Source organism: Dendrobates tinctorius, unplaced genomic scaffold, assembly GCF_039654945.1.
Source record: "Dendrobates tinctorius isolate UK_male_01 unplaced genomic scaffold, ASM3965494v1 ptg000102l, whole genome shotgun sequence".
Lineage (NCBI taxonomy): Eukaryota > Metazoa > Chordata > Amphibia > Anura > Dendrobatidae > Dendrobates > Dendrobates tinctorius.
The window spans coordinates 38230294-38243116 of NW_027361770.1; the positions used below are offsets into that span (position 1 = coordinate 38230294).

Consider the following 12823-nt stretch of genomic DNA (forward strand, 5'->3'; position numbering starts at 1 on the left):
GTGTTCAAATAAACATATGTATGCTGATCAACAGTTTCAAATTTTATTTTTCATGAATTTTAACATTTTTCTAAATGTAACAAAAGTATTGTGCGGACCTTAATGTAAGAGCCAAGGAAATGTTTTCTCCCAGTAGTATTAAATGCTATATTTTGTATTAAAAAAAGGAAGGAGTTCTTTTTCAAGGGTCTGTGATGGCATGGGAGCAATGGGGATTGTTTGTGTGGTGCCTATTTTTTGGTGCCAAATTATTGTGTTTTATTTCAATGGTGTAAAAAAATACAGATAGTCACAGACACAATCAACCAAAAATAAATAAAAAGAGAATACAAAACAGTTACAGGTAATGACACCACAGAACAATGCACCTACTGCAATCCCTGGCCCCTGAAGACAGACCCCTAATTTCAGGATTAGAAACCATAGAACATATTTAACGTGTTACCACTACTCACAGAATACAATTCACATATCATGCGATAGCCAGTGTTTTAAAAAAAATGTCCATAACTAATTCTATAAAACATTGAAATATCTATTAAACACAGTGTCTTCTATGAAGCCTTGGTAAGAAAAAAAACTGTAAACATTGTTACCTTTAGCTCATGCCTGGTTTGTAGGGTATTTCTAACATTTTTCACGTTTGTTCATTATCTACAACCACAGGAGGCCTGAGCCTGTGTTCCATAGGAGCAACCAATCTTGGGGATGTAGTGAACAATCATCCACCATTTTTTTTTTTTTTTTACGATATTGGAGGTTCAGATCGATTCACAGTCTGTTCTCACACTAAAGTATCACATATCAGTTTACAAAATGTAGCCTGAAATAATTTTTATTATACTTTATCGACCTTTGACCTTTACTCAGTTAACAAATTTTTGCCCAATTTGTGGCTGGACCCCAAATGCTATTAAAAATTGAGATGCTGTTAGAACAAAATATAGGTGATTAACCACCATGCGAAAGCACACACAGAAAAATACTAAAATGCAATTGTTGGAAAAAGAATACAAAAACAAAAAAATAACAAGAAACATAATGAAAGCTGTATCAGTCCATTGCTGCCAGAGCTGATGTTTTGCAAGTACAACAGACAACCAACAAAGCTAAACTATAAAATGTCCAAAAATAAGGCCTCTGAAATAAATATTTCCATTCTTTAAAAAAAAGATATAATAAAAATGTACAGCACATGGTCAATGTAAGTATAAAAAATAAACAAGAAGAATACAGAAAAAACACTGAGGCTACACCATCCGGGATGAAGCATCTGAAGTGAAGTGACCAAGATTTTGCTTCTGTCGACGTCCTCTGTTGTTTTTCGGACATTTCCTGCAAGAGAAAATAGTCTTTTAAGTAACTTTATTGTATTAAAAACAGTCTTCAGAAGTAACGTACATAATGCTGAGCAATCACATAGTTAAAGCAGTGCATACATCTGTCAAAGTGTCACGGCACAAGGAGCTCTAGAGCTTTTCTACACCTAGGCTGTTTGCTTGATATAATCCAAAGGTCCCAAACACGTGGCCCGTGAGCACCAGCGACAATTGTAGCCTATTCCAGTAGGCAGCCACCGTTTCTTTTCAGCTGAATATGCGTACTAGGACACACATTCATCTGAAATGTATCGCAGCACAGAAATCAGCCGTCTGCACCACAATGCTAGCCACTGGCCAGTCAGAGGATTGCAGCTGATGTCGGCGTGCATGGTGCATGTTGCGGGCAGCGTATGGCGTCACTTCCGTGCTCCGCCTCGGCTGTGAAGTAGAAGAGAATGTGGTTCACCGTGGGAGCAGGGACAGGTGAGAAGAACACTTTTCTTTATTTTTTTATTAATGTGTATGCGAAGAGCAGCATAATTGGGGACTTTATTACAAGATGGGGACTGGGATGGGAGTCATTACTATAAGATGGGGACCAGGATGGGACATGACTACAAGATGGAGACCATGATGGGGATATTACTACAAGATGGGGATAAGAATAGGGGACATTAATACAAAATTGAGACCAGGATGGAGACAATGCTACAAGATGGGGACCAGGATGAGAACATTACTACATAAAAATGTTTAAAAAAATTATTCAAAAGTCAAAAAGAAAAATGGTATAACGGAAAACATCATCTCATAATGCAACAAATGAGGCCTGTCAAATTCAAATTATTTCTATGCACGACCCATATACATAGCTGAGTTTGAGATACTTGATCTAAACCAACCATAACTAGCACAAACAGCGGATATGAGGGTACAATACTTGCTGGAAAGACACTCTACCATCTAAACGTGTGTGTAACTTAGTAAAGAATATGACTCACGAATGTGGCACACCTACGTAAGGCTATTCACTAGCCTAACAAAACCACTAACATTTTTGTCAAAGATAGCCCTATTTTATGCTTCCATGTGTAAAAGTCCAGTAGCTTTATGAACAATCATATACAGAAGAATTGAAATAAGGGCTAAAACATCTTCATTTAGACTAAAAATACACAGTAAAACCCAAAAATTTAGTAAAAAACACCATAAATGTGTACCTTGTTATGCACATAACAATAGCAACTATAATGGCGATCTGTACAGCTCCAATGATGGCTGCAATGAGGACGTGGGTGAGCTTTTGCCTGCTTGGCACCACATAAAGTATGTTGAAATCTGTCTTGTCACAATATTGACCTGTGTATCCTGAGTCACACCTGGTGAAGAAAAAAGCATTATTAATCACTTTAGTGTGTCATCACACCAGGGACAGACATTAATAGTTTGGGGCCCCTGTGCAAGAAATGTGTCTCGGCCCCCTTCTTGCCCAATACCCTGCTTATAATGAGGGCAATCTGGCAAGGGGACCCTGGAGCCTTGGGATTTGAGAAACAAGGCAGATTGCCCTCATTATTACTGCCCTGCAATCAAGGACGTACATAGAACTTTTGCTTTGGGGCCCTGTGATTGCTATTTGGGCCCCGCACACCTCTAAAAAATATATGTATTTATATTTTTTCACGGAGATGGAGATATATATACTGTATGTCTGTGTGTATTAAATATACAGTGCTGTGTAAATTAATTGGGACAATGTATTTTTTTAAGTAAAATCCTAAGTTGGTTACCAGTCAGTGATTCAAACCAGTTTTAACTGCTTTGAACAGGTGTGAGTGACTGTTCAAAGCAGTTAAAACTGGTTTGAATCACTGACTGGTAACCAACTTAGGATTTTACTTAAAAAAATACATTGTCCCAATTAATTTGCACAGCACTGTATATATCTCTGTTAGCTTTCAGTTCTGCTGGCTCCAGCGCAGTCAAACTTGCAGTCAGGTGACTAGTGTCAGCTATGTAAGTGAATAAACACTGCAGACGTGGCTGACGCTCTAGTTGGCACATGACAGCAAGTGTGCAAAGTGCCGCCTCGTGGTTATGTGATAACTGCTGGAACCAGCAGAGCCCAACCATCTGTTATCTACTCTATTCATTGTGTACAGAACTGATGTAATAGCCGAGCGCATTGCTCAGCAGCTCTATAGATAATGAATAGAGCAGAGGATGAGACAGAAGACCCCTGTTGTCAGAATCTCTGGGGGGAGGGCCTGTGGTCAAATCAAAAGTGATGACACATACACAGTACATACAATGCTGTGCAAATTAATTGGGACAAAGCATTTTTTTTAAGTAAAATCGTAAGTTGGTTACCAGTCAGTGATTCAAACCAGTTTTAACTGCTTTGAACAGGCACTCACACCTGTTCAAAGCAGTTAAAACTGGTTTGAATCACTGACTGGTAACCAACTTACAATTTTACTTAAAAAAAATGCTTTGTCCCAATTAATTTGCACAGCACTGTACATATACCGTACATACACACATACACCATACATACCTATACAGAACACACATACACATACACACAGATACACATACATAGTACATACACACACATATACCATACATACATAGACACACATACCATACATACTAACACTGACCTACAAAGCCATTCATAACCTTTCTCCTCCATATATTTCCGAACTAATCTCTCAATATTTTCCCTCACGTAATCTCCGGTCCTCGCAAGACCTCCTTCTCTCCTCCACGCTTATTTGCTCCTCACCTAATCGCCTCCAAAACTTCTCCCAAATATCCCCCATCCCCTGGAATTCTGTGCCCCAACATGTCCTGTTATCCACCACATTTGGATCCTTCAAACGGAACCTAAAAACCCACCTCTTCAAAAAAGCTTACAACCTGTACTGACCACGCGGTCACCTCAACAACATTGGAGCTACTGCAACCCCCGACCTACTGTCTCCTTCCCCATTATCCTATAATATGTAAGCCCGCAAGAGCAAGATCCTCTTCCTTCTGTACCAGTATGTCATTGTTAGTTTGTTTACTGTAAGTGATATTTGTATTTTGATGTAACCCCGTCTCTTGTACAGCACCATGGAATTAATGGTGCTACATAAATAAATAATACGTACACCGTACATACACAGATACACGTACATATACCGTACATGCAAACACAGATACACATACCGTACATACACACATATACCATACATATATACACTGTACATACATATACATACACATACCGTACATAATAATAATAATAATAATCTTTATTTATATAGCGCCAACATATTCCGCAGCGCTTTACAGTTGAACAGTTTCAAACACAACAGTCATAAGTAACAACGTTAACAATACAATAATTAAAGCGAAATAAGACGACCCTGCTCGTGAGAGCTTACAATCTACAATGAGGTGGGGGGGATACAAAGCACAGGTTTGTATTTACAATGATGTATTTACTATGACGGTCCAGCCATCTTCAGGGGGTGGGGGTTAGATGGAGATAGTGAATGGGCTACACACACAAACATGACTTTGATTACTGAATGTGATAGGCCGCTCTGAACAAATGTGTTTTGAGCGAGCGCCTAAAACTATGCAAATTGTGGATGGTCCTAATATTTTGGGGTAGAGCATTCCAGAGGATTGGCGCAGCACGGGAGAAGTCTTGGAGTCGGGAGTGGGAGGTACGGATTAGGGCAGAGGTTAGTCGAAAGTCATTTGCAGAGCGCAGCGGTCGGTTAGGCCGATAGACAGAAATGAGGGAGGAGATGTAAGGGGGTGCCGCACTGTGGAGAGCTTTGTGGGTGAGAACAAGTACTTTGAATTGTACCCTGTAATGAATTGGCAGCCAGTGTAACGACTGGCGAAGAGTGGACGCGTCTGAGAAACGATTAGCCAGATGGACAACCCTGGCTGCTGCATTAACGATAGACTGGAGAGGGGAGAGTCGAGTGAGAGGGAGGCCAATTAATAGAGCATTACAGTAGTCTAGGCGGGAGTGGATCAGGGCGACAGTGAGAGTTTTTGTTGTTTCCATGGTGAGAAAAGGGCGAATTCTAGAGATGTTCTTTAGGTGTAAGCAGCATGAGCGGGCAAGAGATTGTATATGGGAGGTGAAGGAGAGATCGGAGTCGAACATAACACCCAGACAGCGCACCTGCTGTCGGGGTGTTATTATGGTGCCACCCACAGAGAGGGAAATGTCAGATTTAGGGAGGTTAGTAGATGGTGGGAGCAGAAGAAGTTCAGTTTTGGAGAGGTTGAGTTTCAGATAGAGAGCAGACATGATGTTGGAGACTGCAGACAGACAGTCAGTGGCGTTCTGTAGTACAGCGGAGGTAAGGTCAGGGGATGATGTGTACAGTTGTGTGTCATCAGCATAAAGATGGTACTGAAAGCCAAATCTGCTGATGGTCTGTCCAATTGGGGCTGTATAGAGAGAGAAGAGAAGGGGGCCAAGGACTGAGCCCTGAGGTACCCCAACAGTGAGAGGAAGAGGAGATGAAGTGGAGCCAGAAAACAGAACACTGAAGGAGCGGTCGGAAAGATAGGAGGAGAACCAGGAAAGAGCAGTGTCCTTAATGCCTAGTGACTGGAGCCTAGAGAGTAGGAGAGGATGGTCAACAGTGTCGAAAGCTGCAGAAAGGTCGAGAAGAATGAGCAGAGAATGGTCACCATTACGTTTTGCTGTCAGAAGGTCATTGGTCACTTTGATGAGTGCAGTTTCTGTCGAATGTAGGGGGCGGAAACCGGACTGTGAAGGGTCTAGGAGGGAGTGAGTGGAGAGGTAACGGGTAAGGCGTGAGTATATCAGGCGCTCCAAGAGTTTAGAGATGAAGGGGAGATTGGAGACTGGTCTGTAGTTGTTTGTGCAGGATGGGTCAAGGGTGGGTTTCTTTAGTAATGGAGTAATGATAGAGTGTTTGAAGGAGGAGGGGAAAATGCCAGAGGAGAGGGAGAGATTAAAGATTGTAGTTAGGTGAGTTGTGACGACTGGGGAGAGAGACTGGAGGAGATGTGAGGGAATGGGGTCGGTTGTGCATGTAGTTGGACGAGAAGAGGAGAGGAGCCTGGAGACTTCTTCTTCTGTGATGGGAGCAAATGTGGAGAGTGAGCCAGGGGAAATGCAGGGAGGGATGGGAGTCACTGAACTTGGTGATTGGGAGCGGATTTCCTGACGGATATTGTCTATTTTCTCTATAAAGTGGGAGGCCAGGTCATCAGCGCAAATGTCTGTGATAGGGGCTTGTGCTTTTGGCCTGAGGAGGGAGTGAAAGGTGTCAAAAAGTTTCTTGGGGTTGTTGGATAGTGAGGAGATCAGGGTGGTGAAGTAGGTCTGTTTGGCGAGGTGAAGGGCAGAGTTATATGTCCTTAACATAAATTTGAAGTGTATGAAGTCTTCTGGTGTGTGTGTTTTCCTCCATAAGCGTTCAGCACACCTAGAGCATCGCTGGAGAAATCGGGTTTGCGATGTGAGCCAGGGCTGTTTCACTCTGTGTTTGGAGGTTCTGAGGGTGAGGGGAGCTACTTGGTCAAGGGTGCTTCTAAGAGTGTCATTGAAGTGATGTACAGCCAGATCAGGACAGGACAAAGAAGAGATTGGGGACAATGATGAGTGTAGGGAGTCTGAAAGTGTATGAGGGTTAATGGCTTGTAGATTTCTGACTGAATGGTAGGTAGGAGGGTGCTGGGGTGAGCGAGGATTTGTGAGTGTAAAGGAGAGAATGTTGTGGTCAGAGAGGGGAAGCGGTGAGTTATCTAGGTAGGAGATTGAGCAGAGCCGGGCGAAAACCAGGTCCAGGGTGTTACCGTCTTTGTGTGTTTCAGAGGTTGAGAGCTGAGAGAAGCCTAGAGAAGTGGTTAGTGATAGAAGCTGGGATGCAGATGTGGAAGTGGGGCTGTTAATGGGGATGTTGAAGTCTCCCAGGATGAGGGTTGGTAGTTCTGAGGACCTGAAGTGCGGCAGCCAGGCAGAGAAATGGTCCAGGAAGTGGGTGGGTGAGCCTGGGGGCCGGTATATGACCGCTACTCTGAGGGAGAGGGGACGAAAGAGCCTGATGGTGTGGACTTCAAAAGAAGGGAATGAGAGTGATGGAACTGAGGGGATGACCTGGAAAGTGCATTGTGGGGACAGGAGTATGCCGACTCCACCACCAGGTCTATTTGTCGGTCTCGGGGAATGGGAGAATTGTAAGCCACCATGGGAAATGGCAGCAGGAGAGACAGTGTCAGAATCCTGAATCCAGGTTTCCGTGAGGGCCAACAAATTCAGAGAGTTTTTCAGAAAGTAATTGTGTAGGAAAGGAAGCTTGTTGCATACAGACCGTGGATTCCAAAGGGCACAATTGAAAGAAGGAGATGAAGGAGTGCAAGTGATATTAGTAAGATTATTAAGGTTTCGATGTGAGGTAGGGTAGGGGTTGAGGTTGGGGGATGGTGGACCGGGGTTGGGGGAGATGTCCCCTGAAATCAGTAGGAGCAGGAAGATAAAGAGCAAGTAGTTTTTGGAATTGTATGAAGATTTTATGTGCAGTGTGTTTGGGCAAGATGGGCTGAGGCTTTTTAAGAAGGTGAGAAGTGCATGGGAGCTGTACATGGGAGAAGCAAAGAGAGAGGAGCTGATGTATATGAGTCGTGATGGAGGGGGGATTGGTCGGTGAAAGTGGATTGCAAGAGAACATAGGAGGATAGGAATAAAGCACATGGTTAAAAGGGACAGCAGAGTGAGGGTTACCTGACTCCTGTCCTGACTAACTGCCATGTAATAACTGCTGTATCCCGACGCTTATCTTCGTGACGCTTTGCTTCTGTGATGCGTGCACCCCTATGGATGGTTCTAAATTTATAGTCCAGACTGCAGGGTCTGAAGAGATGGATTGTGGGAACTGGTTGAGGATAATTTGGCAGCTGGGGTCAGCACACCAGGGTTTTTTGTTTTGTTTTTTTGGGATGATCAAAGACATTCAGCCTGGCAACATCTATTTTAACACCTCCACCAGATAAAACTCACTGTTGCATTTCCATGACTGGGATCAGTGTAGATCTTAAGTACAATGCACCAAATGATTTATAACAAAGAATTAGCAGACACATTAAACTATGTTTCTAGATGGTAAAGCAGCAGATGACACAGCAGACAGCAAGCAGAGGGAATTTTTACCATTAGAGTCTATTGCAGCAGATGAGACAGCAATCAGAGGTGGGAAGTTGTACCATTTGAATATGTTGCAGAAGACAGCAAGCAGAGGGAATTTTTACCATTAGAGTCTATTGCAGCAGATGAGACAGCAATCAGAGGTGGGAAGTTGTACCATTTGAATATGTTGCAGAAGACAGCAAGCTGTGGGAATTTTTACCATTAGAGTCTATTGCAGCAGATGAGACAGCAATCAGAGGTGGGAAGTTGTACCATTTGAATATGTTGCAGAAGACAGCAAGCTGAGGGAATACATACACACAGATACTATACATACACGCATATACATACACACATACAGTTATATACACATAGTATACACATAACGTACACACATATACATAAATACACATACATATACAGTATACCATATATACATACAAATATACAGTACATACAAAGATACAGACACATACTGTCCATACATACAGACATACTGTACATGCATACACACACAGAAATATAAATATACCATTAACACACACATATACTGTACATAGAGTACATACACAGATACACACACACACAGATAGAAACATACACAAACATACACACACATACTAATCTGTGATATCAGGTGTTCAGATGAGCCCTGGAGGAGGTCGGCCACATTGTGCAGAGATCAGCTGGAGAGGGTTGCAGAACCCACTGTGGGGGATGGGGACACAGAGCAGAGAGAACTACTATCAGCTCCCTGCTGCTGCGCTGCCTCTTGCAGAGAGTCTCCTCCCCTGACCGCTTACCTATGAGGAGATGCTGCTGGGAATGGAACAGTGGAGGGAGCAGAAGACCCCCTGTAAGTTCTGCTCTTCCTCCACTGTTGTCCCAAGTGTGCTGTGCGGCCTGGGGCCCCTGACTGTAGGTGAGTACTCACCACTGGGATGTGCCATGCAGGAGGACAGAGACGGCAGTCAGTGAGCTTTCTCCTCAGTCTGGGAAAAGCATTCACTGGCCAGTATCTCTCCCTGCATTACATGCCCCCTTTTTGAACTGCACTCTGTGCGCAGCTCTCTCCCCGACTCTGGGTAGTCGCATGATTACGGGAGTGAGTGAGATAGGCCCGATGCTGCATGACATCAAGTCCCTCTCACTCCTGTCTGAAATCTTGACTCAGTGGCCCCATAGCGGCTGCATACTCTGCCGCTATGGGCAGTATGCTCCTGCCTGCAGGGACCCCCTCTGCCTCTCGGCCCCGATGCAGTTGCACCGGTTGTATCGGCGGTATGTCTGCCCCTGCATCACACTATATACTTGTGTTTTGCTGGCTTCATTTTCATGCAGCGCCTTTAATGTCCCAATATGTAAAATACTCATTCCATCCATCCCATCTATGTCTGTGTGTCTGTCTGTCTATCATCTATCTATCTATCTATATCAGTCTAGCTATTAATTTATCATCTATTATCTATCATCTCTCTCTCTATCTCATATCTATCCATCTATCAATCTATATATATCCATCATCTATCTATTATCTATATATCTATCTATATCTGTCTATCTATTGATCTATGTATCTGTCTATCTCAGTCTATTATCTATTTGTCTATCTATCTGATATCTATCTATCCATCTAGTATGTATTTTATGTTACCATTTAATATACACTATTTCTTTAGCTTAAGATGAAAGGATTCTTAGGTAAACCAATAAACTAAAGTGAAGGACAAAAACCGTGACTGATTCACGCTCATGTTTATTTCAAGAGTATGTTTATTGGAAACAGCATACACTGAATTATTGATGCCCACTGCCAGCGCTATTACCGTATATTTATTTGGATATTTCATCTGTGTATTAAATGTAATTTTTCTACATCTTAATCATAAAAGACCCAGTAGAAATAAAATTTAAGACTTAGCAGGTCTGCGCTATTTCGGCTGGCAGGCATCTTTTCTGCTAAAGGCATTCAAACACATCTATTTTAGAGGTTTATATTAAAATGACAATATCATACAGTGCTAGTTTTCGCCGATAAGATTAAGAGATTACATGAGATGCAAAATGGAAATGTGTCAGCAGCTTTAATGCTAGAAAACAGTTTACAATTTTCATCTTAGAGGGGATCTCACAAAATTTATAACGAGGTCTTAAATAACTAAATCCAAGACATGACTTAACTTTCTAATATATTCACTGCAAACATTTTTACTACAATCCTCAGATTTGATGGCTGAGAACAGTGACAGGAATCCAAACTTTAAAAGTAACCATACCTGTAATTTTAGCAAGTCTGGTGTTTTTGAAAAAACGGTTTATACTTTTACAAAGTATACTATTAAACTTCACTAATGTCAAATTAAACGAGTTGGAGCATACACTCCCTGACAGAAGTTATGTCGCTTATCCATGTTATGTAAATAAAAGCTTATAAACTGACGTTAAATTCATCCATTGGATGTATAAATTATTCTTTTGAAAGCTGAAACCCTCCGAAATGTGGTTTAGGTTAAGAAAATAAATTGGAACCAATGCAGAAATATAGATCATTTAATGGACACAGAATGGTCAGATTTTGGCAAGACAAAAGTTTTGTCGCCTGGTCAAATAATGCACCCAATCCTAGTTTATATCCTCACCTGTGCTCAGTAAATGATCGGTTAATTAGTGGGTGTGTATAAAAAGAAACCCAGCACCCCAGACCTTCACTTGAGCTGCAACTTGAGCTCTGACAACATGCCAAAAATCCACCCTGCGACTAAAACCTGGATTATCAAGAGGCTGAAGATCAGATCCACTGCAGAGGTGGCTGGCACCTTTAATGTGTCTCAGCGTCAAGTACAAAGAATTTAAAAAGATTCGAAGAGACTGGAGATGTGTTTGACAAGCCCAGGTACGGCAGACCCCGCAAGACAACTGCTCAGGAGAAACATTTGTTGGTTAGAAAATCCAAAGCAAGCCCCTCTTCCACTGCAGCAGAGCTCCAACAGGCCTGGTCACCTCAAGTCCCTGTGTCAACTAGAACAGTTTGTAGGATTCTGTCTCGAAATGGCCTCCATGGTCGAATCAGTGCCCAGAAGCCAGCACTAAACAAAAGGCAAATAAAAAACCGTGTGGCATTTGCAAAGTCCCACAGCCTGCTAAACAGATGGACGCTGGAAAAGTGGCAGAAGGTGGATTTCTCTGATGAATCTTCAGTAGAATTACACCACAGCCACTGCAAATTCTTCAGGAGACCTACTGGCGCCCATAAGGATCCAAAATACACCCAGAAAAGTTAAATTTGGTGGTGGAAAGATCATGGTCTGGGGTTACATTTAGTATGGGGGTGTGCAAAACAATTGCAAGGTGGAAGGCAATATCAATAGCCTAAAATATCAAGAAGTATTAGCTACCTCTTATATTCCAAATCATAAAAGGGGTCAAATTCTGCAGCAGGATGGTGCTCCATCTCATACATCTATCTCTACAACAAAGTTCCTCCAGGCAAAAAGATCAACATGCTCAAGGACTGGCCAGCCCAGTCACCAGACTTGAACATTATGTTTGGGGTAGGATGAAAGAGGAAGCTTGGAAGACAAAACCAAAGAATCTAGATGAACTCTGAAAGGCATGTAAGATTGCATTCTTTGCCATTCCTGATGACTTCATTAATAAATTGTATGAATCATTGTTGAACCGCATGGATGCAGTCCTTCAAGCTCATGGAAGTCACACAAAATATTAAATATGACTCTAATAACACCACAACTTCATCCACCAATGTCAGGCAACATATATTTGTATTTTAAGTTAATTATTTGTTTGAATATCACATTACTTTCTGTGGCCGACAAAACTTTTGTCTTGCCAAAATCTGACCATTATGTGTCCATTAAATGGTCAATATTTCTGCATTGATGCCAATTTATTTTCTTAACCTAAACCACATTTCGGAGGGTTTCAGCTTTCAAAAGAATAATTTATACAACCAATGGATGAATTTAACGTCAGGTTATAAGCTTTTATTTCCATAACATGGATAAGCGACATAACTTCTGTCAGGGAGTGTATGTACTACTACTAATACTGGCAAAAATACAGATTTAATATTAGGGTTATAAAATGCAGGTGATCAATTTTTAAAATTAAAAAACATCATATTTTACTAGTACAAATAGCTAATTTGCCCTTTCTATATGTTTTCTTTATCCATCCCTCACCATAGTAAATGAATGCACTTCTCTCTATAAATCCTGGCTCCTAACCTGATGCGGCTTTTCTTTACAATGATGGACTGTTCTGAGCGAATAAGATGTGAGAGGTGTTTACTTAGAAAGAAGCAACC

The 12823-nt window shown here is 41.8% G+C and overlaps 1 protein-coding gene across 4 annotated transcripts in view; it reads right to left on the reverse strand.

Annotated features, from left to right (window-relative positions):
- Positions 1-29: 29 nt before the first annotated feature.
- Positions 30-12823, reverse strand: part of TMEFF1 (transmembrane protein with EGF like and two follistatin like domains 1) — a 329513-nt gene continuing 316719 nt past the window's right edge. For all 4 annotated transcript variants that reach the window (XM_073587846.1, XM_073587847.1, XM_073587848.1 and 1 more), the window contains exons 9-10: positions 2543-2701; positions 30-1335 (exon numbers count right to left, since the gene is read on the reverse strand). In XM_073587846.1, coding sequence (XP_073443947.1) covers positions 1251-1335; positions 2543-2701 — 244 coding nt within the window. In that variant the 3' untranslated portion in view covers positions 30-1250. The remainder of the gene's footprint in view (positions 1336-2542; positions 2702-12823) is intronic.